The sequence below is a fragment of the Lates calcarifer genome, linkage group LG15 (assembly GCF_001640805.2).
Source record: "Lates calcarifer isolate ASB-BC8 linkage group LG15, TLL_Latcal_v3, whole genome shotgun sequence".
NCBI lineage: Eukaryota > Metazoa > Chordata > Actinopteri > Centropomidae > Lates > Lates calcarifer.
Genome location: NC_066847.1, coordinates 28,064,157 through 28,090,485, shown reverse-complemented (window position 1 = coordinate 28,090,485; position 26,329 = coordinate 28,064,157). Strand labels below are relative to the sequence as shown.

At 42.2% G+C, this 26,329-nt stretch overlaps 2 protein-coding genes across 3 annotated transcripts in view; one reads left to right on the top strand and one right to left on the bottom strand.

The window, feature by feature from the left end:
• LOC108887965 (teashirt homolog 1) overlaps window positions 1-10,004 on the bottom strand; it is a 38,462-nt gene extending 28,458 nt beyond the window's left edge. The window contains exons 1-2 of one of the 2 annotated variants that reach the window (XM_018683717.2): window positions 7,765-10,004; window positions 5,020-5,612 (exon numbers count right to left, since the gene is read on the bottom strand). In XM_018683717.2, coding sequence (XP_018539233.1) covers window positions 5,020-5,059 — 40 coding nt within the window. In that variant the 5' untranslated portion in view covers window positions 5,060-5,612; window positions 7,765-10,004. Of the gene's footprint in view, window positions 1-5,019; window positions 5,613-5,816; window positions 6,301-7,764 lie in introns of those variants that run through there. The other variant, XM_018683726.2, reaches the window with a different exon arrangement.
• On the top strand, window positions 6,980-11,256 carry LOC108887976 (prostaglandin reductase 3). The gene is made up of 2 exons (XM_018683737.2): window positions 6,980-7,593; window positions 10,011-11,256. Exons 1-2 carry the CDS (start codon window positions 7,310-7,312, stop codon window positions 10,939-10,941), a joined length of 1,215 nt encoding a protein of 404 aa, XP_018539253.1. The 5' UTR covers window positions 6,980-7,309; the 3' UTR covers window positions 10,942-11,256.
• The last annotated feature ends 15,073 nt before the right edge of the window (window positions 11,257-26,329 follow it).

Sequence of the window (26,329 nt, the reverse complement as noted above, 5' to 3'; positions counted from 1 at the left end):
ATATCCTTATCTATGGGAACAGGAAAAGCTTCACACATGATGCTTAAACCATGCTAATGCCTTCCATTCGATTATATTAGTTATTCACTGATAATCAATATTAAATAAATACCTTTTATGCTGATCTTGAAAATGCACTGTTTTTTTGTGCACAACGCTTGTGCAAATGAATTCCATTTTGCAAGGATAATAAACGTAACTAATGAATGTACTGTAACTAATACCACACACACACACACACACACACACACACACAACACCAGGAGCACTTGTGGTGACTCGAAGCATTAGAGGAGCGAGGTGAGCATGTTTGACCTTTGACTGGCTCAAATCCCAGATGTAAATTTAACTATTAGTTTCGGTGGGTGGCACAGGAGCAAAAGTGGCTATCGACGAGGCCAATCGATGCCACCTGCTAACGACACCGCCGCTCCAATTAGCGTAACCTCTAGCCAAGTCCAAACACACACACGCACGACTAAAGGGAACGCCTAGGAAGCATACAGCACAACTCAAAGGGGCGGGGGGGGGGATAAAACAGGCTGCGGTGGATCAATATGTGTTTCTGCTCTGTCTGATATCCCTCCTTTTGTTTGGGAATAGTGAACAGATATGACAGTCAGAAGTGAGAAATATGTGGAGCTGCTGTTAGAGGTTGTTTTCGTGCTCCTGTGGGGGAACAGAGAGGGGATCTGAAGGCAGGCCCTGCTAAAGAGGATGACTAACATGGCGTGGTTACCGTTACACTCGTTCAAGTTATTCATTCCAGGAAAACTAACACCGGTCAGCGCTAAGCTACAAGCACACATGCACACACACTCTCTTCGCCTCTGTCTCTCTCCCCCTCTCTCTCTCTTACTCACTCACACACACACACACACACACACACACACACACTTTCTTAGTCAAATTCTAACATAAACTTCTCATTTCTCAGAAGCTGTGGAGCCTTTAAGCCATCGGAAGTTATAAGCCGCTCCAACTTTGAGGCCAAAGACACTAGTTCCTTTACCAAAAATCAACTTTTCATCAAAACAAGATTGTTTTAATTCTCAGGAAGGAGGGTGCTATTCAAATCCAGCAACATTAAAAGTGGAAAAAAAACACACCTAGAGGCTACACAGCACTGTACTCCTCAAGACGCTGGTGCAGACAGAGAGGTGGGGGGCACATAAATCTCAGCATGCTGATTATTTCGAGGGGAGAATATCACATAACAGCATCGTCAAGTAAGAGCACAAAGGTCGCTGTGTAATCTTAGCTACCCCGGGCATGCAAAATCATTAATCCCTGGGCACTGTGATTCTCCAGCTCGGAATAAACTGGAGGCCTTCAGCAAGGCGGCTACAGCACCGAGCTGGGAGGACGTTCAGCCAAAGTGCGTGGAGAGACGGTGTTATGATGTACCGGTGATTTACTAGCAGGGCTGTAACACATGCAAAAGTGTAAAAACTTCAACAGAATGTCTCGATTTTAAAAATGGTTCCTGGGATTACTTTGGAGTGCTGATATATCAAGTGGTTAGAGCAGGCCTGAGCTGTGTCATTAATATAAAAATAAATAAATCTCTTGCAACAGTTAAAAAAAAAAAATCTCCACCCCCACATTCCAGCTGAAAACAAGAGGAAACTTTAGGAAAACGCGCTGCTACTTTGACTCCAAAATTAAGTGCCACAATTGAAAGGATTCAAAAGAAAACAAACGCATTAGATGATTAAAAATAAAAAGAGAACAGAGGGAAAGGTTGCGTTGTGCTGTAGCTGGTCTGCCTCCGCTTATTACAAGGTTATAAGAGTGGTGGTGGTGGGGGTGGTGGGGGCTTACCGAGGTCATTAACTGGCATTGTCTCCTGACGTGATTAGTCAGGTAGCAAAGTCCATTTGTCACCTGCACAGGCAAATTGAGTTGGTGCTGCACTAGGGGCTATGGGGACTGTATAATATCAACTTGATTACATCAAGGCAGCTGCGGACTTGACACCTTACTGAATTTGTCAGCATTAATCGTTAGGGCCTGTCACAAATCCATCAGCTCCACAGATAATTAGGGCTCTCTCTAATGAAGCCAACGGGAAGCAACCTTACCCCCTCCACCACCCCACCCCTCTATACGCACACACATACACACACACAGTCTTTCTTATAATTAACCATCGTGCTCCACAGAAATAAAAGCGAGTATCTTATCTGCCCTTCTTCCTCATCTTCCTCCTGTAAGACTATCTAAGCCCGCCTTGGATATAAGACGGCGTCACTCCATTCTGCCTTTTAATTGTTCCCACCTTCAATCCTGTCCTCGTCACCTTTAAATGGAGTCATTTCGTGATGAGGTGCGGGCTACAAGTGTAATAACACACACAGGAGCATGCATCTGTGCACAGAAATACATACTGCATATATATTTTTTTTTTTTTTCTCACACTTGCTGACGCGGGTTTTTTAAGTTTCTCTACTCTCTTGGCTTTTCCTGTTTGGATTGCTAAACGTGAATTTCCTGTTAAGTGTGATGAGCGCTACATTTGTTTCATCTGTAGAAAATTATGTCTCACATCTTGACCATTTTATGTCACTCTTAACACCACACGTACACACACACAAACACACACATAATATTGAGAATTAAAAAATAATAATCATGTTTTAAAATCTGATTTTTCTTCATAGAACTGTAATATTTAAATATATTAAACAAATGCTCCAGTAACTTAGTAAATATATATATAAAATTAGAGCAATACAAAAAATTTGTTCTTGCCCAAAATGTATACATTATAACAAAATAAACTGTAACATTTCCACAACTGACTAATAAACTCAAAGAAATCCACAATTAGAACTTTCGCTATTTCTGGTGTTGTGGGATAATTTTATGCAGGATTTGGCCTTGAAAGACTAAAATAAAACATAGCTATATTCTTCAAGAAAGGTGCAAGGTGAGAAATAAAAAGAAGCCTGTCCAGACAAGTCTGCTATTGTTTTAATTGTCTGACTTGTGATTTCCATGTTCAGTCCCACCACGAGCAATTTCCTCTCTGTGCTGCTGCTCAGAGAGGAAGCCACAGGTCAGTACCAGCTCCCAGTGGAGCATCAGGCTACCCTGGTGTGAGAGTGTGAGTGTGTGTGTTTGTGTGTGTGTGTGTGTTATTTGTTGCTATTGGGGAGTGTAGAGTGGAGGGCGTTATCTCTGACCGACCGTCATGTTCATGGAAGAATGGAAAACATCCCGTCTGCCAAGCTGTGATTGACCATTACAACCCATGATGTGCATGGCACTCAGTGGACAGTGTAATGGATCAATGGTGTGTGTGTGTGTGTGTGTGTGTGCATGAGAGAAAGTGTGTGTGTGTGTGTGGTTAGAGTGGGGAGGGGAGGGGAGGGAGGGGTCACAGCGATGTCATGTTTTCATGCCTCCATCTACATGCAGAAACCTAAGGAGTCACTCTGCTCCCACCGTGGCTGACCTCTTTCAGAGGGACATTTTCCCAAAACATTAGCCGTAACTCTCTCTCTCACACACACACACACACACACTACACACTCAGAAGTACAGCGAGGCTTGATATATCTAAATCTGAATCCTTGCTTTTGCAGTGTGGGCCAGAAATCAAGCGAACATCGCTTTGCTAGAAAGGCAAGGGAGAAAGAAAGAAGTCAACAGCGAGCACCGGTTGAATGTTCCCCATCCTACACTCGCTTCTCATCCTCCTCCTCATCCTCATCACCACCACCACCACCACCACCACCACCATCATCACCAGCTCCCTGCTTAAAATGATAAAACCTGCTGAGTTCAAAGTCTTCGTCGGCTGGCCCTCCTGTTCGACCCGCTTTGCACCTCATATTTCAAAATCTCTTTAAAATTCTGTAACTGTCTTTTGTTCACTCCAGTTGTTAATGCCTAACTTCAAAGGCTCGGCCTCATTAGCACAGAGGTAGAAACCCCTGTCACTCATTTACATTTGTTTAAAGGCTGCAGGGGAGACGAGAGGAGGGAAAAAAAGGGTTTTGGGGGGGGGTCCAAATCCAAACCACTACAAGTCAACCTTGTCGGTCCTCTGCCAACACCTGGTTTTATCAGTTGGTCACACTGCAAATATTATACTCCCCCTCCAGCAGTGGATATTGATTTCATTACTGGACTGATTCTTACAGTGAATGTGGGGTGAATTTGGATAGGAATGAGCCAAAAAAAAAAAAAATCCCTCAACATTTATCATCAAGAAGAAAAAAGGCACACGAAGGAGCTCAAACACCTGATTAAGAAAAAGCAGTGTTTGGCTTGATTTTTAATGTCATCTACTCAACATACACACACCGTCCTCTCATCTGCTTTTGTCCCACGTAAAAATAAAAAGGAGCTGATTTTCCAGCATAATTCACAACTTTATTTGCTTTTCACCTCCTGTTGGAGACAACAGGGGGGTCGGCGTGTTTGAGTGGTTAAACCTACTAGAGGCATGCCTGTCTTCATGGAGGGATTTATTGATGTTTATCAGGGATGAATAGATCAAAGACTGCCACATGACAGGCGATCAATCACGCATCAAATCAAGGATGGCAATCCTCTAATAAAATAGAAAGAAGGAAAAAAACCGGCTCTCACCAGTTTTCTCCCCCTTCTTTCCCAGTCAATTATTCATCATTACTCACTCTTGAACCTCAAAAGCTCTCTTTTATCCCCCATAACATGCCATTTAGTTTATCTCACCATTCTTAGGAGAACTTTCCTGGCAAAGGAGGATTTAAGAAAAAAAAACTCAGTGTGGCATTGCGCAGATATGTGCGTCATTTGCGCAATTAGACACATTTAAAAACACAAGTGTGGGTCAGGAGGTGAGCTGCGCGCTGTGTTAACAACACAACAAATTTAATTTAAACAGAGTAGTAAAATAAATCGCAGCATGCAGCACAACTACAGAATGTGGCGTGGAAGGAGATATTTTTTCATTCGGCACTTGTAAATAAAAACTAGTTGGCTACTGGGATGTGAAATGGTCGTTAATGGAGGGGCGGGTTATACCTGCTGATCGCCGCGGCTCTTGCTGCTTTCTCCTCGGCATAGTGACCGTCACGTTCCACGGTGCTTCTCATGCAGGAATTACAAACAAATCAAGTCTATTAGTTTTGAAAAATCATCCCGGTTTTTCGGGGGAGGGCAGGGGTTGGTGGGGTTTTGATCTCTCGGAGCTGAAAATTGTCAGTCTTCTTTTCAAACTGGCTGCTCTTTTTGGGGTTTAGTAGCTGGATCGGCTTCAGCGAGAATAAGCTCGAAAATTACGAAGGGATTCGGCCAGCTCCTGACACCTTCATGTCCATCAAAGATCATCTTCCTTCATCTCTCTCATGGCAGGGTACGGGGGGAAAAAATAAGCAGAAGCAGCAAGCAAACACCTTGAAACCCAAGTTTTCAGTTCACTTCCCCCCTTGAAAAAATCCCCCTAATCTCCAGTGCTGTTTGGAGGGGGACGATAGTTTGCTGCGCCTTTTACGCACAACAAAACTAAAAAATAAATAAACTCTTGGCAGTAACCAAACAAATAAGTCCCGTGTGATCGCACCGCACAGCTCTGAGAAGTAATGTATCCTTGTGTTTCCTCTTCTTTAGCCAGAGACCTGAAAGAGAGAAAGGGGGAGAGGAGAAAATAGACAGACAGGCATTAGATGGGTTAATGTCAGTCCCGTCACCACCACGCCACCTCAGCCCGGATCCAGCCTCACCAGTCCGGCGGAGACTTTTTCCTCCCTCCCCTCTTTCCCTCCTTCTCTCCCATTGAAAAAATAAATAAATGGGACGAGCAGGCTTTCTCTCTTACTTACGTTTTAAGAGTCGTGGAGATGATTTCCACTGCTCATCTCATCGCATCTTGGACAGAGTCGGTCTTTTTTTTTTTTTTTTTTTTTTTTTTTTTTTTTGGAGGGGTGGTTGATGCGGTGGAGAGGATATCACTTGAGAGAGAAGGGGAAACAAACAAGACGCAGGCGCATCCAAGCTTCGCCAACAACAGATCAGATCGACATGGACTGAAATATTTGTCTGTTTTAAAAAAGAAAAAAGCAAAGACGGGGGGGGGGTGGACTCCAGGGGACTGATCCGAGGTCTCCAAAAAAAAGAAAAAATGGAAACGCGGTGGATCCAGAAGCTGTTTCAGACAGTCTCAACTGATAGACAGACGCATCGAGTGGCTTTTCCTGCTACATTTTTACTCCTCCCCTCTCCACAAGCGTCACCCCTGACAGAGGAGCCTACCTGTCAATCTTTTTAATTGTCTTGTTTTTCCCCTCTCTCTCTCCCTCTCTCTCTCTCTCTCCCTTTCCCTTTGCTTTAAAACAATCCCAAACCTCCGATCAAGGAAAGATTTCTTTCCAAACTTATCGGAAGATGAACTAAAACCAAAACTTATATGACCACGTATTACAAACTACAACAACTATTACTCAAGTATCAGGGTTTGTTTTGTTTTTTTTACAACTTGCACGTCTTCTTAAGCTCAGAAAAGAGTGGCAGTGACATAGCACGAGTTAGGGGTTTGACTCCCACTGGGGGTGGGACGAAGGTTCAATGGTCCAATATGTTGTAGCAACAGTGAAACATTTCCAACAACCTACAGATGCTTCCAGAGAGCGACAGTCAGATGACAACAGATGATAGCGCTGCTAAATGAAACGTGCGAGCAAGAGTGGAATGCGAACAACACACTTTGACAAATCGCTAACACACGCTTTGGTTACAGGTGTACACATGCGAGCATAAACATCATTCGGCAACAGCGCTCTCCAAATAAAACAAATGCGATTTTAAACGGAAGCGCATTATTTGCGCAACACGCTCCGTGATTAATGTTATTATTTTCGTATTTCTAGAAAAAAAAAGATCCAGCGGGGTTGGTGGTGTTTTCGTAGAGAGGAAAAGGGCTGAGGATATGTTAGGAGATGAGGATTGATTTGTTTCACCTTACTAGGAAGTGAGTGTTGTGTCCGGGAAGGGGAGGGACTCCGACGACAAGTCTGGGGCGCTGCTGTGCTGCTTTCAAGGCTGCACCAGTGCGACGTTTTAATTCTAAATACTCGACTCAGTGCTTTTGCTAAAGTAGCAGGGAGTCACGCAACAAAGAATCGCGGCGTTTATTTTTACATTTTGTTTTGTTCAAAAGCGCGTTTGGCCCGGCTCTGCCCGGCCGGGCCTGGCCTGCATGTATGCCGTGCATGTGCAGAGGGGAGAGAGCCTATAGCGCAGGCTAACGGCAGTCGGGCTTTATTGCCGCCGCAAAGGCACGTTAAGTTATCCGTGAACTTTGTCACATTTCGGCGGCATGTCCAGCCTTCTGCTGGCGAGAAACGGCAGGAGAGCGATCTCGGTAATCGGCGGGGGGCGCAGAGGCACCGACGCACTTTCAGGAGTTCATCCGGTTACGCGGCGCTTCATCATAGATATGTCCTACTCAGCGCACTTCATGGATTTTAAAGGATCCTCCATACCGAGCACTATGAAAAAGCTGGTCGTCACCAAGCTTAGTCCTAATTTCAGAGAGGCTGTTTCTATGCAAACCGTTACGGTTCCGACACCCGGGGACGCGGACTTGCTCGTCAGGAATCGGTAAGTTGTTGTTTTTGAAAGGTGGCCAGAAATAGATACTCCTGTTTTCTGTATGCGCGCTCGGAATAGCAATAGATGACCCAAAGCGTGTTATGAGTCTATTTGTGGATCATTATTTCATGTCCATCTACCACTATATTGTTGAGAAGTTGTAAAAAGGTCTGCGCTTACCTCGATTTACCCATGTCCAGCACCTGCGATCATCATCATCATCACAAGATGGCAAAATACGTGAGGAATAAGCGCTGTACTGTAATTCCAAGTTCCGCCCTCTCTGCATTTGTCTATCAATCCATCTCGGAATCTCTCTCTCCCTCCCTCTCTCTCTCTCTCACCCTCTCTCTCTCTCTCTCTCTCTCTCTCTCTCTCTCTCTCTGTCCTCCTGTCTCTCTCTACGTCACGAACCTGCAAACAGAAAGTCATGGGGGGGCTCAGACTGGCATCAAGAGATGGAGAAGGAGATGCAGTGTTACATGGCGCGGGAATTGCAGCATCATTTCTCTCATTCACAGCAGCAGAACCCAGCAGTGTGTTCACAGTTAGGGGAGTGTAAACCCACCTGAAGTCAGTATACACACCTTCTGCAGCCTGACAGAGTCTGAATGATTATGATATAAATTGCTAAATGCTATTAAATTCGACATTTTGCAATTTAAAGTGGAAAAGGCATAAACTAATGTTTTTTTGGGAAATAACTGGATTTCAGGTTCTATTTTTGATTCCACCCAGAGGTAATGTCCTCTCTTAATTTTGATTTACTACTACATAACTGACAGCGTGCATGTCTGATCTGATTTTAAATGTTAAATTAACCTTAAACAAATGCACCTCAGGGTTTATTTACTGCCAATAAACTGTAGTTTTCCATCAAACTGAGTGTAAAACACACGAGGCTACATCAGTGACTTATTGCCTTGTAAGACAGTGCTCAGTTGCTCGTGAACTCAGACCTTTGACCATCAGGTTGTGTGTATTAGTGAGGCATAGCAGTCATGGGATCCGGGTCGACGTTTTAACTGAGAGGGAAAATAAATATTTCTGTTTGTGGATTTGTGGTGCAAAGTATGGGCCACTCATTCCATTTTGCACAGCATCAGTGCAGCCCTAATGAAATATAAATATGAAAGTGTTAAATGAGAAAACCCAGAGTGAGAAACTGATAATTGAAAAGATCATGACTGCAGTGAGAAGAGCCGACTAATTCACAAGAAGGAAATGAAACTTTTTTCTTTCCTATATATTTCTGTTTTAGATGGGGGTGATCTGATTCCTGAGTGTTCTTTTGATCGATGTGTGCACTTCTGACTTAAATGTAGTCGTGTTAAACGGTATGTAAGAATGGAGGTGACACCAAACTGTATGAGGTGCTTCACGTGATGTTTTTTTTTTTTTTTTTCAAGCTGGACCATGAGTGCTTGGTCCAAAATCATACGTCAGATAATTATATGCATACATTTACTTGTGACTTCTGTTGCAAATCAAAAATATAAGCCATGAAACCATAATATAATAAAAGTGTTTCTCTAAGTGTCACACTCATATCAATAACATGCATATCAAGTCATTATTTTATGATACTACTGTAACAAGTGTTGGGTTTTCAAGTTGCTCATGATACAGAGGATCATTTTAGCGAGTATTATCAGTTTCAAAAGTTTTTCAAAGCATTATGTTTGAACTGATTGTGACTTTATTGTCACAAATATCAGCTCATGTTCATTTGTTTAAACTCAAATAGTTCAGTATTTTTAGTCACGTACATTGGAATAGTTGTACCTTTGATGATAACAGTATTTCTCTGTGAGGAAACTGATTCCATAGATGTAGTCAAATCAAGGTATTTTGTTATATCATCAGGACCCATCTATAAACCACAGAAGCATTATCCACAAGCTCAAAGTACATGTGTGACATGCACAGTAATGAGGCACAGCATGCATGCTGCTCTAAAAGACAGTAAATGATTTATTTATACATTCCTTTCTCACATATTTGTTTCCAACATGTTACCAAAGTAAGATGAAAACAGCCGTCTTCGTGTTGAGGCAAGAGGCAACTATCTAAGATTTTTTAAAAGTGCAGTTTGTTGTTGGGTGTCTCTGAAGACAATGAATCATGACATCATGCGATGTGTTTTGTGATACAAGCCTTTCCCTGTCAGAGCAGGACTGTTTTCTTCAAGAGAAAAGGGAATCATTGCCAAAACAAACCAGTGTGTGTATGCTCCGCGCAGACGCGTCTGGAGAAGGAAGCTGAAGTCTTGACCTTCAGACAGGAATTCAGGAAATATGTGCTTACACTAATGACCATACAAAAGCTTTTGTATGCCATTGTGAATGTTATGTATACATTTTATATATAACGCTTTTATTTTCTCCCCTGTAATCTACAGCTATTGTTTTCTTCTCTATTTTCAGTTATGTGGGAATCAACGCCTCTGATATTAATTTCTCAGCAGGCCGTTACGACCCCTCGCTGAAGCCTCCCTTCGATGCCGGTTTCGAGGGTATTGGTGAGGTTGTTGGCCTCGGCCTCAGCGCCAGCTCCCGTTACACCATTGGGGACATCGTGGCCTATTTCGGCAGCGGTGCGTTCGCAGAGTACACGGTGGTGCCAGCCAAGGAAAGTGTGCCTGTCCCCGCGGTGAAGCCAGAGTTCCTCACCCTGCTGGTCAGCGGCGCCACTGCTTACATCGCCTTGAAACGTCTGGGCGACCTGGCCGAAGGTGAGACGGTCCTCGTCACGGCGGCTGCAGGAGGGACCGGGCAGTTCGCAGTGCAGTTTGCCAAACAGGCCGGTTGCCACGTGATTGGGACCTGTTCGTCCAATGAGAAAGCCGGCTTCCTTAAATCCCTTGGCTGTAACAGGCCGATCAACTACACCTCAGAAGACCTGGCCAAAACGCTCAAGAAAGAATACCCAAAAGGCATAGACGTGGTGTATGAGTCAGTTGGAGGCAGCGTTTTAGAACTAGCAGTGAACAGGTTGGCCAATAAAGGCCGACTGATAGTGATTGGCTTCATCTCTGGGTACCAGACCGCATCAGGGATCCCACCTTTCACAGGAGGAACACTACCGGTCAAGCTGCTTCAGAAGTCGGCCAGCATCAGGGGTTTCTTCTTGCCCCACTTCCTCAGTGACTACAGGGAGGCTCTGGGTAGCATGATGCAGATGTTTGCCAAAGGAAAGCTAGTGTGTGAGGTGGATTGTGGGGATTTGGCCCAGGGGGGGAGATTTGTAGGCTTGGAGTCAGTCTTCAGGGCTGTGGACTACATGTATGCTGGGAAAAACCTGGGCAAGGTGGTGGTGGAAGTGGCACCACCCTCTGTTAGTAATAGTAAACTGTGAAAGAAATCATGCTTGAGCTCAAATGATTGTTAAGTTTAAAATGAAAAACTGTGAATTAGGGATTTAATCATTATTAACAGAGGTGAGGATCTTTATTTTTGTAATATGATTGATGTGGCATTAAAGGCAAAGCTACACAATGCTTCCATAAAGAAATAGAATACTAACATTATTTTCTACTATATCTTACTTTGGAATCTATGTGCAATAAAAGTGATTGATCAGTCATCCCTAATTTGTTAGTTAATTTAACTAATGTCTATGCAGTGATGATAATATTGCATAAATATTCAGATTAAAACTCAGGAAAATATATTTTTTACAGTGTGTCCTAATCTTGTGTTCCCACCCTCTTGTACAAGTCCACCCTTGAAATAATTTTAGACCCGCTGCCATAATGTGCTTGCTTTTAGCACTCTCAGGCACTTTATCTACCATAAATGTTTTATGATAGACTTCATTGTTTTTCTAATAGGGGCTTACATTGGTATGTGCCTGTCAAAAGTGAGTGCTGCTCCAGGTGTGCTTGGTATTTCATTGCCTGTTTGTGGCTGACAGAAACGGCATTCACACAATCAATCTTTTCATTCACATGGCCCGAAGCTGCACATAATAAAAAAAAATTAGTCCACCTAACCAGGAGTTGGACTAGAAAATGCCATTACTTCCCCCCCCCACGAGTAAAAAAAATCGCTCATAGTGAATGCATTGTGGAATGCCCTTTGACATATTTTTTTCATTTCCATTTTTTTTGTGTTTAATTTAGTTTTGGAAACAGGAAACAAAGCAGTGCAAGATACCTCAGGGAGTTGAGTCACATGGCACATAAGTTTTACATATAACCCAAAGGTTGTCATTGTCATACAAAAGAGTAGACTTAGAGGGGTTTATTGTGGCTTTAAAAGTCTCAATAGGTAAAAAGTTTCCTCACAGGATTCAACTTTTTAAGCTAAATGGCATATAGTAACCCTATAGATGAGATATATTGAAGCGTTTTGTTAATGCAGTGTATGTTGTCCTAAACAAACACCTGTTCCTACCTGGCAGGGAGGGATGTAGTCTTCATGCACTGTGAACATGTTATTTCCTCATCCAGGTGGCCACTCAAAATATAACCCAGTGTGAAATACGTTACAGGTGTGACCCCAGCATGCAAAGCTGCTACCTTCACCAGACGGTGCAGGAAATCAGAAACACACCGGGCCAAGTCTGTTTTGAATCTGTAGTCGAGGAAGTCAGAACAGCACTTCAAGTCTTCAACATAGACAGTGGCCATTTTCAAGTGTAGGTGTGGTAATTAATCTCAGGCCTGTAATATATTTTAATGACACAGTTTCCTTTGTTCATCATCCAAGTAAAAGTTGTGATTACTGGAAACTAAATATGTATGTCAAGCATGTATTTTTTTCAGTGTAAACTGGAAAAAATATTTCTGCCTGTTCAATTTGCTCCCAGCTGTCAATGTATTTTAGTCACTTTTCCTTCACTGCCCCTCCAAATATTTCACACATGTTTATATTTAGAAAATGTATAGGTACAAGATTATGCAATGACTACATTTGAGAGTTTTATTAATGGCTTTTGATCAGTATGATTTAAAAAAAAAAAGAGATGTGACCACTGAGAAATACATTGAGTTTATACGAGAACAAACAGGGATCGTTAAATTGTTGCATTAACCTCCGTAACACTACTGTTTGCTCAGGCGTTAATATGCAAAAGCAAGCTCTTACATGCCAGCCACACAAAAGGTGAGAGAGGTTTTGATGCACGTGGTTGTTTAGACGAATTTAGCATGCTTGAATGCTGTGTGCATCCATGTTGCACGGCAAGGAGGAGGCCAAGTTTAGCATCTCTTCAATTAACAGGAGAGGCCTCGTCTTGGTGTCCTCCAGGGCCTACCTGTACCTCTGCTGATTAGCGAGCAGTCACAGCCCCAATTAGAGAACACAGGAACCTGGAGAGACAACACTTTATTTAATTGGATTGTGTTGCAGTCGGAGGCTGCTAACTGGCAACGTATTGAAGCAACCTGGAACTGTGGAGCGTAAACAAGACATTAAAGACAGAGAAGGTCTTCTAGAGAGGCATTCACTGACTTTTGTGTGACAGTGAAACTGCAGAAATATTTCTTCATTCAAGGGGTTTAGAAAAGTATCACTCTCATTTTAGAGTTACTGTAGTACTGCTCCTCGGGAAGGGTCATTAACACACCAGTTAAATTTGAGTAGTCATGTGGAAGAAATGGAGGCTAAACTAAGTTTACCCAATTTAACCCGATGTTAATGTGGATGACTTAAGTACTGAGCATTGATGATAAGAAGTGCTATTAAAATGGTTGTGTGAGGAAAAAGGGGTGTGTGCTAGTTTTCATCTTCAGAAAAGCCACAGAACTGATGGTTTTCTGAAATTTTCTTTTTTTAGTAGCAGTGTGTCTTAAAGTGAGACTATATAACTTTTGAAAGAAGAAGAGGATACATTATTATAAATGAAAAGTTGAACTATTAAGAATTCAAGGACACCCTTGTTCAAATCAATACTCACAGGGGTTTTACTACTACAGCCTTGGTCTGGTATGACCAGTAGTTTTCTTTGGCTAATGTTAGCAAACTAATGATAGGTATTGCTGTATTATTGCTGTATTGCTTAGAAAATACTCAGTTTACTGACTTTATGAGATTGATGTATTTGGCCGTCTGTTTTACTAATAGCAGTTACTATTATGCCATAATTCTTCACGTAAGGACACAGTAGCCACTGCTCTGCAAATGTTACATTTTTTTAACGGGAATGTTTTATATTTTCTTTTTTTCACCTTTATGTTACTGGTTAAGAAATCACAACTTTTGTGTAGCTTTCCAGTCCATTTCAAATTTCAATACAAGACAACAGCGCAGTGCTGGTTCTCATTGTTGCACGTTGACATTCAGGGTAGTGAAATTCTCAAAGGTGTCTCTTTTTTTCTTTCACTAAACCCTCTTTTTTTCCACAGTTTCCCCGTGCTGGAACATGTGGCACATAACAAAGACATCACCCTCATAGTGTGGGATGGTAGTCTACCTCCAGGCGCCTAAGGGACACTGGCTGGCTGCTTGGTGCTGCCAGGATCCAGACAGTCCAGTTTCTTTCTCTGCAAGTCAGTCAGACCCCCTCAACTCCCCAACTCCCCGAGCCCCCGTCACTCCTACCTCCGCCTAATTACCAAACCTAAAACCCCACTCAACTAATTAGCCACAGCAGACCCAGGAACTGTGAGTAAAGGTAAAGAGATGGCTTCATTCAGGAGTGTGTGTGTGTGTGTGTGTTAAAGAGAGGGAGAGTGAAAGAAAGAGACAAGAAGAAAGGGAAATGGAATATTCAAGCCTCCTTTAGCGAGCACATCTCTACAGCCAATTAAAGTCATTTATTAAACTCTTTGCGAAACCTGAGTTGTGCATGACAGAATGATAGGGGAATGTGTTTGTTTGTGGCTGTGCATGTGTTTTTTGATACGTAGATGTGCATGGGGGTTGCGTGCACGCACATACCCAGCCTTACACACACACACACACACACACACGTCGACATGTGTCTCAGTATGGCTGGCAATCTGTCGGTTTTTCTGTCTATCAGCGGCGCAAGAGCTCAGTAGGACATAAATTACAATATGCAGCAGCACCACTTGTGTAAGTCTCAATGAAGGGGTGGAATAACTTTCTTAATCAAGTTCCCCTGATTAATTGTAATAAAGGTGTCATCCATAAATGTGTCCTCCTGATTGAGTAATTCGGGGCCGGAGACAGTAAGCACATCCCTGGTGATTGGGGGGTTGGACAGAGTGTGGGGGGGGAAGGTGTGTGGAGGACATACTGAGACACAAATAGCTCCTGGGCACAGTGGCAGCCTTCGCGCAACTGACAGTTATGAAATACAATTATCAGTTGATCTGCTTAAGAATTCATCAGCGGCTTCACCGGCCAGTAAAGATGTTCATAGAGAGACAGAGGAGGAGGGAGGGAGAGAGGGAGGGAGGCTGACACAAAAGGAGAGAAGGCCTCACTGATTAAATGAGATTTTTATTTTGTCCAGCAGATTGTTCGCATTATGTTCCACTATTGTGAGAGGATTATCTTTTCTGGTGTTTTCTTTTGTTAGAATCACCTGTTTTGTTCCATATTATCCATCTAACCTCAGTCCGAACCGACAGCATTAGAAAGGTTAACCTTTATAACTGAACGTATGTGTACTAAGTTTATTACAGATTTGCATTTCAAAAGAAGTCTACAGGTTTAGGTTAAAACTGGGCAAAATTTGGCTGAAAACCGAATGGTGTGTAGACATCTAGGTTGGCATTTCCCAACCTTTTTGCCTCATGGCTCTTTAATACAAAGCAGTGTCTTCTTGTGACCACTCTTGTGAGCACTCAAAAGATACACATTTCTAAGCAGTTCAACCGAAAATATAGATAATTTGAGCAAGACCATAAAAGCATCCTCTGAAGACAACTATGACATAAGATTGAAACCTCTGAGAAAAATAGTGTAAGTAAGTTGTTTGTTTTTGTGTAGTTTTTGTCAAATTAAGAGTAATTCCTTTAGGAGAAATATTTTCCATCTTATGACTTAAGTTTTTGTTGGGTGAGTGCCAACCCCTGATTTGGGAATCTCAAGTCAAGGTTAGATACAACAAGATATTTCAATTTGAAGCAGATCCTTACTACATGTGAAATATTGTCATTGAATTTTTATTGAAACAATGCTTATATGTATCCAAGACTCCAAAAAACTTTCACTTGTGGGCCAAATTTAGCCTGAATTTAAACTAGACATTAGACATCCTTTTACCTGTAAATCAACAAATTAGTACTTGGTAGAAAACATTCAGGCATTTAGATCAAACTGTGGTAGCAGTATTTGACAATTTATTTAACAATAATTTTCAGGTAGCCAAGGTCAAGAGCAACCCACAATTTTAACACTATTTAACAGCATGCTTAAGATCATATTATATCAGCTTTTATTTACAACTCTACTAAGAGTATGATAAAACCTTTTTCTAGCTTGCTGTGCTACCTGCAGACATTTTGAATAAAAGATCAAAACAAGTACTAACATTTCTATTTGACAGATAAAATCGCACTCAACAGCATTCATCATCTCTTTCTACCTACATTAACCCTTTAGGGCACATTCTGTGGCCTCTGGAGGGGAGCGAGGGTCCCTCACTGTGTCTGTTCAGATGTAGATATATACTCAGGTGAAAGGCAAGGGCACTATTCAGCACCTCAGGATTAATGACAACATCATTGCCATCGCCATGCTGACCAGCCCCATATTTCCATTGGCTGGATAAAAAGGAGAGGGAAGACGCTGGTGGAAGGGGGGAAAAAATATGAGCATCTTGTCGTAGGGATGACGGACAGGTCCTGAGTCCAGCTCCCCCAGGTCCCCCCTGTCCTCATTCTTTACTGGCCTGAGCTGGCTGGCGAGGCAGCGTCTCTGCGGCCAAGGACACAGGGGTGTCAGCAATGCGTCTGGGTAACATCGTTCATCAGGCCGCATCGGTAATGGGTAGCTCTCTGTGACAGTGGTCATCAGGACACAAAAGCAAAAGGGCCCATAAACATCACATGACAGATGGCTGGGAGGACAGCTTCAGACAGGGAGGGAGGGATGGAGAGCGAGAGATAAAGTGAGATAGAGAGAGAGGGAGAAGGACAGAGGTGGAAGAGAGATCTCAGGCAGGATTGTTAAGTCTTACAAAAAGTCTCCAGCGCTGGATGGTTTATGAATGCCCACATTCAATGTCAGCTGTGAAGCTAAAAACCAGAAATCACTGGGTAAATAGTTTGCAAGTGATGTCCAGCAAAAAAAGGTGTAAAATGAGTGGAGCTTGTACAAAATAACCTCAGTAAATCAGAAATCCAGAAATGAATGCTAAATATATAGCATTTTGCAATGATAGCATAGCGGCTTGGGCGTGTCTGCTCAAAAGAAAATCATTTTCAGCGGTAGCTCTGGTTAAAAATATGAAGACTGACTGTTATTTGAAAGAATAATACTCAAAATGTAATTTTGGGAACTCACATTTTTGGCACTTTACCACTTCCTCCTGTTTGTTTACCTCTGTGTCAGCAGTGACTTTGACCAATTAGTGCATTTAAAACTTAGAACCTCCAGCATGGTGTGTGCAGTGTAATAAAGGGGTTAAACGGAAGGTCCAATATGAAAGAGGTGTTTGCTTAAAACCTAACATAAAGAGGAAAAAAGTTGCGCTTGAAAAGAAAGGGTAAGAGATTGTTGAGGAGACATCTTCAGAGATACAAGCCCGCAGCACTGATATGTCAGAAGATTTCATCAAAAGGATGTTTGGCACAACTCCGACTTTGAAGAGTTTGACAGATAAGCGCGCTGTGTCAGAGGAGTTGGCCTGAGGAGGATGATGTTTTTAAATAAATTACGGTCTAAGCAGTCAGCGGGTGGGTGAAAGTTAAGGAATAATTATGGAGGTGATAGCAATGACAGAATGCGAGAAACAGGTTGTGTGAAAATGAGGTGAGTTGAGGGTGTTGAGGGCTGTCACAGAAGTGACTGCAGAACCTGTTGTAGGTCCCTGTAGAGGGAAGACAATTGTTGTGTTAGCAACACCTTTGTCACCTCAGGATGTATATTTTGTCTTCACATGTTTACAGGGAAACAAGTCCCAAATGTGAGGTATCATCTTCAAAACATGGGGAAATGTCTCTCCCTGCCCTGCGTGGTGACGCCGCAGGCAGGGCTGCGTCTTTCTTTGTTTTGTGGAAACAGCCTTGCCCGTCCATTAATCGTCATCCATCCATCCTGTGCACCTGTATATAAAAGGGAAATTAGAATATCCATCACTCGAGCACAACGTCAGCGTGATTGATGGGTTAGTCACAGGATCCCCTCCGTTTCCTACCCAAGTCTGTGTTTCAGGAGTGAGAAGTGAACATTATCTAGCTCCATGATCAGATTTAGTCTGCACATTTCCATCTAGGAGAGCGTTTTGAGTGGATGATACACAATCCCTACAAGAAGGCAGTCAGCAGAAGGTTTATGGAAATCTAATATCACAAGGCTTTTTGGTTTGTTAGACTTGTTATTCGTGGAGTGGGCTGGTGACACTTTTGATGTAACAGTATAAGACAATGTAACGAGGCAGAATCTCATTTTGTTGAAGTGTTTCTGTCAAAGTATGGTCTGAAGGATGATGGGGAAAATCTGTGCAAACAGGTTTTGAGTGGGGTGTGCTAAGACTAAAATACCAACTGTTCTCAGAGAAAAGCCTTTGCTAAATAACAGGAAATGTCCTCTGAGAAGGCAGATTGAATGCCAGAGAGCACAGGATGCATGTTTGCTATTTAAGTTAAGGAGACAGCACTTAAATAAAAATAAATATAAAGAATCAGTGCAAACAGAAGATGAGAATTGACTGATGTATCAGACTAATGTAAAGCTTTTACTAAAAAGCACTGTCAGCGCTGTCAATCCCCAAAATATTGGTGTTTAGAAATCCATATCGGTCAATTTTATGTCTCTCCTTCTCTGTCTATCTCTCTCCTCTTGTGTGTGTGTGTGTGTGTGTGTGTGTGTGTGTGTGAGTGTATGTGTGTGCGCTTTGACGACGTGGAGACAGGAGCCCTAACGCTGCAGGATGGAGAAAGGTGAACAGGAAACAGAAGGTGCCCATGGAGGAGGTATATGACATCTGTCAGGATCCAGGGTGGGTGGGGGATTCAGTGCCCCCCCTCTGCCGGCCGAGGGTCACCCATCGCACCACAGTCGCTGAAGTTGTCACGACACCATGACACTTCCTTGGCAATGGTGGCCGAGAGCCGGACAGCCTCGGACATTCAAGACACACACATTTTTTTTTTTTTTTTGAGTAAATTTGTCTGAGGTGAGTGGGGGGCATTTTGTATGTGCTGTTTGTTCCTTCTCTGTACAGAAATGTCAGCGTCCTCCTCATTGTTGTTTTTTTTTCCCTCTCCTTTCCCCTCTCTCTCTCTCTTCGGGGTCCTGGATGGAGGAAGGTCAGCTGACATGGCAAGGTCGACAAACAAACAAACAAACAGAAGGAATTAAAATAGAGAAAAACAGGGCAGATGAGAACGTGGCAGTGTGTTTTTATCGCTGTGAGGCTGATGGCATGTAGCAGCCATTACTCTCCATTGTGTCCTCTGCCCCCCATTGGCTGCGACAACACCGCCTGGCAGGGCTGCCAGTGTCATGTCATCTCATACTTCTGCTTAACTACATGGACGACAAGGGCCACTTCACACCAGGATCCTCAGTGTCTTACTGCTCAGGTAACTGTGTTTGCTCAGGATGGCAAAGGTCGTTCACACTTTATTTGGTAAAAAATATATTTTCTTAAGTCAGCGTGAATTAGATCATATAGTTTTTATTATCTTTATGGAGGAAAAAGTTAAAAGAAAAATCCCCATTAAAAGTATTCTGATCTCACAATAGCCTGGTTCCTGATTTCTGACTCAATGCCACATCTCTTTTTCAGGAAATGGCAGTTCAATCTGATTATGAGGCTAACTGAAGCTTTCCCAAAGTTCTTCATTAAACTAATGATGTGTTGAGACCCTTTTCCTTAATTTATCACATAAACTAAACAAAATAATAACACACTGTCAGCTCTAGGTCATTACCTCACTAGCAGTTTTGTTGGAAATAATTTTAGATGCAAGAGAATCAAGAAATATGGAGAAATTACACCTCTGTCCGCTATGAACCAGTGGAAGTTTTCAATGAAAAAGCCTTCAGTCACTACACCATTATTAGAGGAGAAAAATGTAATAATTCCATTTCATTATCATAATTTTTCATCATATTCTTGCATTGGACCTAAGTTTTATTTTCTTCAAATTTGATTTGACAGAATTCTAACGTACAACACCTTAGAAACACTGATGTAGTTGTGATAGATTTGAAATTACAGCCTTCATTAGAATTTTCGCCATTTCATTTATAAGAAGGTGCCTCTATCTTTCGTTTGCTGACAATAATTATTGTATGTATATATAATATTAATATAACACAGAGCAATAGTGTTTGCGATCAAGACTCAGACGTGAAAAAATATTATCATTACATGTTATTTTTAAAGTTGTAACTCCCACTTATACCTGGGAAAGAATTATGTAGTTATTTTATTATTAGACTTCATCCTAAATAGCCAGTAGTGCCCTGTTTGTCATGACTTTGAATATGTTTGGCTCAGGCTGCTGCAGGTGAAGCCCGGGCCTCACCCACAGATCTGTATGCAGAGTGCGCCTTTAAAAAAGCATGTTTCTTTTGTTTATTCTTTGCATTGTCTTTTCCTTCCTGTGCAGAGTTTTGACATTGGAGATGACAGGTGTCTGTGGGGTGGAGGAGGAGGAGGAGGAGGCGGAGGAGATGCTGGTAAGAAAACAATCTTTTACTGCCTGTGGGTGAAGGCAGATTCCTCTAGGCAAGGCGGCCTTCAGCGTTTAGCTGGGGGCGCAGTATCAAAATCACAGCCACTGCTGTACCCCTAAGGCGCTAATCTCAACCAGTTACCGTCAAGTGCTGCTTCTTCTTTATATAATCCTTCATTCCCCCTTCCCTCAGCTCTCTCCATCTCCGCCATTCCTCCCCTGCTCCAGACCCAATCCACAGAGGTGAGAGGATAAATGACAGTTTGAGAAGGTGCAGCAGAAGCGAGGCATCTTGAATCCAGCATTGTTTCTTTGCTTACCAGGCTTAATATCAAATCTAAGTGTACAGCTCTCACAAAACAGTTTGCTGTAATGGTAATATCATAATTAGCTAGGCTTCTGTGCTTATCTGTACCAAACTAGGCATCTCACCAGATGCTGAGGAGACCTCTGCCGTCATTCAGTCAGCTCGACGGAGAAGGGTTGTTGTTTGATCATTGGATGACTGCTAATTTAATAAGTGTTAACTATGGAGCAGCCGAGCGAAGGAAAAAGGGGAAAATGAGAGAAAATGTAGGAGTAAAAAGCATTAAGATTTACTGATGACATGTTCAACTGTGCGCATAATATGAGGCTTAGTTAAGTACGCACATGCTGTTTGTCAATTATTTAAAACCCCAGGAAATTAAGTCCAGGTAATCTCATAAGGTGTAAATAACATTCTTTTTCATGGCAGCTTAATTGAATTCATTTGACGCTATTTAGAAATAACAGAATTAGATTTGCTTTCACATGCAACCAAAGACTGTTGAGAGATGTTCTTTGTAAAGGTGAATAGCAGAGGAATTAAACTTTGTTAATTTAGAACAGGTCTGAGGGGATCAGATATGGGAATAACTCAGAACACACAGGATTCCTCATGCCTTCCTTTAAAGCTCTTACTCTTGCACTTTGCACAAGAACTACTTTCAAGTCTGTCATGATTTTGTGATATAGAAATTTTAAGTTGCATACGTAGAGCTCATTCTCCTGTTGCAGTCATTCAATGAAAACGCAGCTAAAGACTGCCTCACATGCAAAAATGAATTCTAAATTCTATATGAATGAAGCTGAAATCCAGACTTGGAAATTGTTCTTATTTCAAAGCAGTATCCAAAGCTTTTCTAATCTCTAGAATTAAAATATATTATTGTATAATACATGCATGCAGAGAAATATCGTCATAATTGCTGGTTATTCTACTGTTGCATTCACTGCGAGACCCATTATATTAAAGCATCTAAGTATCACCTAAGTATCAGCAAATGTGCAGCAAAGATGTTTGACAGGGGGTTGCAAAGACCAGGCCAACCATGCAGACACACAGACAGTGGCCTCGGGCATTTCAGATTTGGCCTTACTAGTGGGATGGCATGGTTTGCTTCTATTTACACACACACATACACTCACCCACACACACACATACACAAAACACACCCACAAAGAGTTTTGATGCAGACTGTAGGTGAAGGCTGGTATATGTCTTTCTTGTCTTGTGAGTGAGCGGGCCAGAGATGGAGGTGGGGGAGACAGATTGGAGGGACGGAGGGGAAGAGGGGAAATAGAGGGATTAGATGAAACCTTTCAGTGCGTGTCATCATCCCTGACATTCTGTAGGGCTTGACCTTAACAGAGCAGCATCGTGTCAGAGACAGGGTCTCATCACCGCCAGGGAACACACACACACACACACACACACACACACACACACACACAAACATAGACAACTCTTCAGAGATCCCTACAGCTCGGACATCAACACCCAACATACATTCTCATATAAATACACACATAGAGACGCACACATACACTGAGGGAATTTATGGGTAAGTGGGCTGATACTCCAACTCAGGTATCAACCAGCCAACTGTCATCCACCTCCGATGTAACGCTTGAATGATTACATATTTACAGATTAGCAGATGATTAGATGGTCGTAGTAGAAACAATTTTGCTGATGTGCAAAGTCCCACACAGTAACAATATACATTAACATATTGTAGGCACTGTGATTTACAGAGGTTGGTATCACACCTGTAGTTTGATACATTTGGTCAACAACAAGAAAAAAGTAATACATACAAAAAGAGATTATGAGCATTTTTAATCCAGACTGCAACGTAATCTCATTTTATGAACTATTTTATGAAGCAAACTTGTTGGGAACAATGGCAAACTTGACTCAATCTAGGTCAATATTTAATGGACATGAACACATATAAAGACATTCAGAATTAATGTACAACTAAATTCTAATAAAGGAAGAGACTGGGGAGTTGGAGGGAGTTGAATGTCTGAAAGCAGGTGGCAGAGCTCAGTGTTACTGGATGTGCCTGCCTGTGCTAGGAGGTTCCATTTTTCAGCAGACCATCCCTACCTCCCAAAAATGCCACACCTCCAGTCAAGTACATTGTTCTCACAGGCTGAGTAGTACCCCTCATGATGAATAAACTGATTATTATGTGTAAAACCAGTGCCAGTGCCCCTTTAAGAATAAAATGTATTATGTGTTGCTCATGTCTCATTATTCGACTAATCTCAGATCATGCAGGTTCTGATGATAGATGTATTAATATATATGTGCATGGACCTGCGATCTGCAGCAATAAATTATATGACGTGGGCTTGGTGGTAGACTGATAAGTATGGACCCGAGACAGTGTTCAGTGTGTTCTTGTGTCCTCAGGGCTGGGTCCACCCGAAGACTTCTACTTGACAGGATCAATCTGTGAATATTATTTTGAAAAGCCCTGTAGCTTTAAAGCGAGATAATGTAACTTGTGAGACACGTAATAAAATAGTTGTCCTCTTACAAATGAAAAGTTGAATTAATAAATATTTGAAGGTGCTATTTGTAAATTTCTCTGCTGGTTTCTAGCCGGGAACAGGTGGTGATGATGGCCACTTAGCCACAGTATCAGTAAGTGACAAGACAGGCTGGCTGGGCTGGGGCTAGCTGGTTAGCATGCTAATTTCAGTAGATGAAATGCGATAGAACTAGAATCAAGCATTGCCATTGCTTTCCACTGCTAGAGACAAATCTTAGCGAGTAATAGAATTAAGTTTGATGCTGAACTTGCAAAGGTTCTTGCAAGTAGGCTAAACAGATGTTACTGCTAACCTTGGCTATGTATCACAGCTTGGACATCAACATCAGACTTACAAATAGTGATTCAAATATACCAATGCTCAATGCAATACAGTTAGGGGTTCTGCTGCTACAGCCTTACTTGGTCTGGCGTGACAAGTAGCTAATGGTAGTTAATGTAAACTTTATGACTGACATTACAGTCATTTTATCACTCTTCTCCATTTGTGCTACTATTAGAATTTAGCGAAAAGCAAAAAATTAATAGTTGTAGTTCAGCATTTAGCATTATCCCATTACTGTCCTTTGTGGGCACAGTGACCACTGTTCAGAAAAAGTTCTATAGCTTTGTTTAATGCAAGATATTAATATTGGCCTGTAGAAATAGGCACTGGTCATATATATCTTTACATGTAGCCTAGACTGTAGCTAACAAATGCTACTGTTCCACACTTCCTCACTTGACAGAAATTTACTTAAAGCCAGTCTATAAAACCTAAAGCGTATCACAAGTCCCATCTTTCTATCCTGCCCACCTATAAAGAGTGTGTCGTAACGATGCCTCGCGCAGATACTAGACTTTATTTCCCACACCTTCTCATTGGTCGGCCGCCATATTCTGAGGACAGATTTAGAGTTGGCCATAGGGCTGGTATTATAAAAATATGGTTGACCTTTGAGGACCAGGGATGGTTTAGAGAGGGATTCTTTCTCCTCGTTGCTGTTTGGACAGCCTGTTCCTCTCAGTCTTATTAACATATGCCAGTCTCCCTAAATGTTCTCAGTCACTTTATTAAAAAATTTAAGTACAACAGTATAATTTTTATTATGCTCATAAAGGAAGCGCTAGCTCACATTAATTCTTTCATGAACAGTGAACTTTTGGAGTGAACTGCAATGGGTTACATAATTAATTTCAGCTTCCTGTTAACCCATCGCCATATATTCCAAAGTCCTGCTCTTTTGGTTTTTGTTGTCTGTCCATCTGTCCATCTATCTACCTATCTATCTATCTATCTATCTATCTATCTATCTATCTATCTATCTAATATCAGAATATCAGTACTTTGGTACATGCTATCCAGTCTGCTGTTACTTATCCAATGTATTGTAGTCAGAGGCGTTTCCATAGCTGCACATATTTTCTTTATTTCCGCCTTAAGCAAGCTCGAAAAATATTTTTGTGATATTCTTCCTAATTCGATACATGATAAGTCACATAGAAATATCTGGATGGAAACACATTTTGGTGTCTGTGTTTGTCAGTGAGAGTGCTGCTAGGAGTTTGCAGAAGCGGTGCAGTGGTAGCACTGTGTTTCTGACCCCATCATGCTATCTGTTCTAATGATGCTCAGGCCTCCATCAAAGTAGGGACCCCCCGTGGCTCCTGGGGGCCCCTGGGCTCAGGCACAGTTGCTCTGGTTCAGCTTTTTTCCCCCTCACTGCTTGAGGCTCAGCACAGTAATGAGAAACAGAATTTAAAGAAAAGCAAAACAAAACAACAAAAACCCCTCCATCTTAGACTGACATCCAGTCTGTGTTCAGTCAGCTTGCTCTTTTTCTCCTTCTCTGTATCAAAAACAAAGATTGTTTTAATGGAGCAGTTCAAACACGCCGGGCAGTTTTTGTTCAATGCAACATTTTTCTCTTCCCTCGCCTGCACACACACAAACACACACACACACACACATACATACACACAACTCACTCAAACAGGGAGGATTAGTGTACAGTGTGCACACATATGGATTGATATGTTACAGCTTGCTGGACCGAGGCAAGACAGAGGGAAAAAATATTGATTTTTTGCCAATATGGCTGCGTGTTGATCCTGGGGCCACATTCATTTTCATCACTCAGATACGGGGGGGCAGACGAGTGTCACACTTGTTTTGCCAGTCTCCATGGCAACAAGGATCATCCAAGTCAGAGGAGGTCAGGCCGCTGGTGAGAGGCGAAGCTAGGTTCACTGAAATCAACATTACATGAAATGCCCTTCACCCTTTATTCTCTGTCTCTCTGTCCGTCCCTCCCTGTGTCTGTCCGTCACTTCTGCTGTCTCTCTCACACTGCTCTTTCTCCTCTTCCACAGGCATTATCACTTCTTTTACCTTTACAACTATTTTCTATTGTGGTCCAGCTCAAATTCCCACATAAGCAAGGAAAACCTTTGATAGTACTCTTGACCAAGGCACTGAACTCCCAGGTGACCCAGGAGCACTAGCCAGCAGCCATCAGTAAAAACACTGTTGACTTTCCCTGCATGACTGAAGTGTCAACACATCGCTCATTTCTCTCATGTCCCTGCACTCTCCTCTCAGTGTGCTGCAGCTCTCTGACCAGGCTGCATCCTTCATCCCTCATTCTTCTTGATAGATTAGAGTTTATTACTGCCATCCCGGATTTGTTGTCACTGTGTATTTGGTAATATGTTTTCTGGCTCCTCACCCAGTTTGCTGGGGGCTGATGGGTGGCTGATTTCGGGGGAGGCGTAGAAGAAAGAAGGGTGGCTGCCAACTGACTGAGGCCAACCGACTCTCCTCAGGTGATAATTGGCTGCTGATGCAACATCCAACCCCTCATAATTAATCTGCGCAGTTGTGTGTCTGCGTGTGTGCATGTGTGTGGACATCACAAACAACACATGTTCACCTCTTTATGTGCAATGTAATGCACATTGTTTACAGTTTAAAATAAAGGAAGGCTCTATTAATAAATGTACAAGTTTACCTTGTTGTTATCAATCCTACACTTACATATGTACATTATACATCTGCTAGCTAAAATCAGTGTAACCAGTACTTATTCCTTGTCAAGGTTTTTATTTTATTTGTTAAATTATTTTTAAGGGA

Excerpts from the sequence above, each read along its gene's own strand:
- LOC108887976 (XM_018683737.2), top strand. The coding sequence starts at position 7,310 with ATGTCCAGCCTTCTGCTGGCGAGAAACGGCAGGAGAGCGATCTCGGTA. Across the intron at positions 7,594-10,010 it reads GACTTGCTCGTCAGGAATCG|TTATGTGGGAATCAACGCCT; the intron begins GTAAGTTGTTGT and ends CTCTATTTTCAG.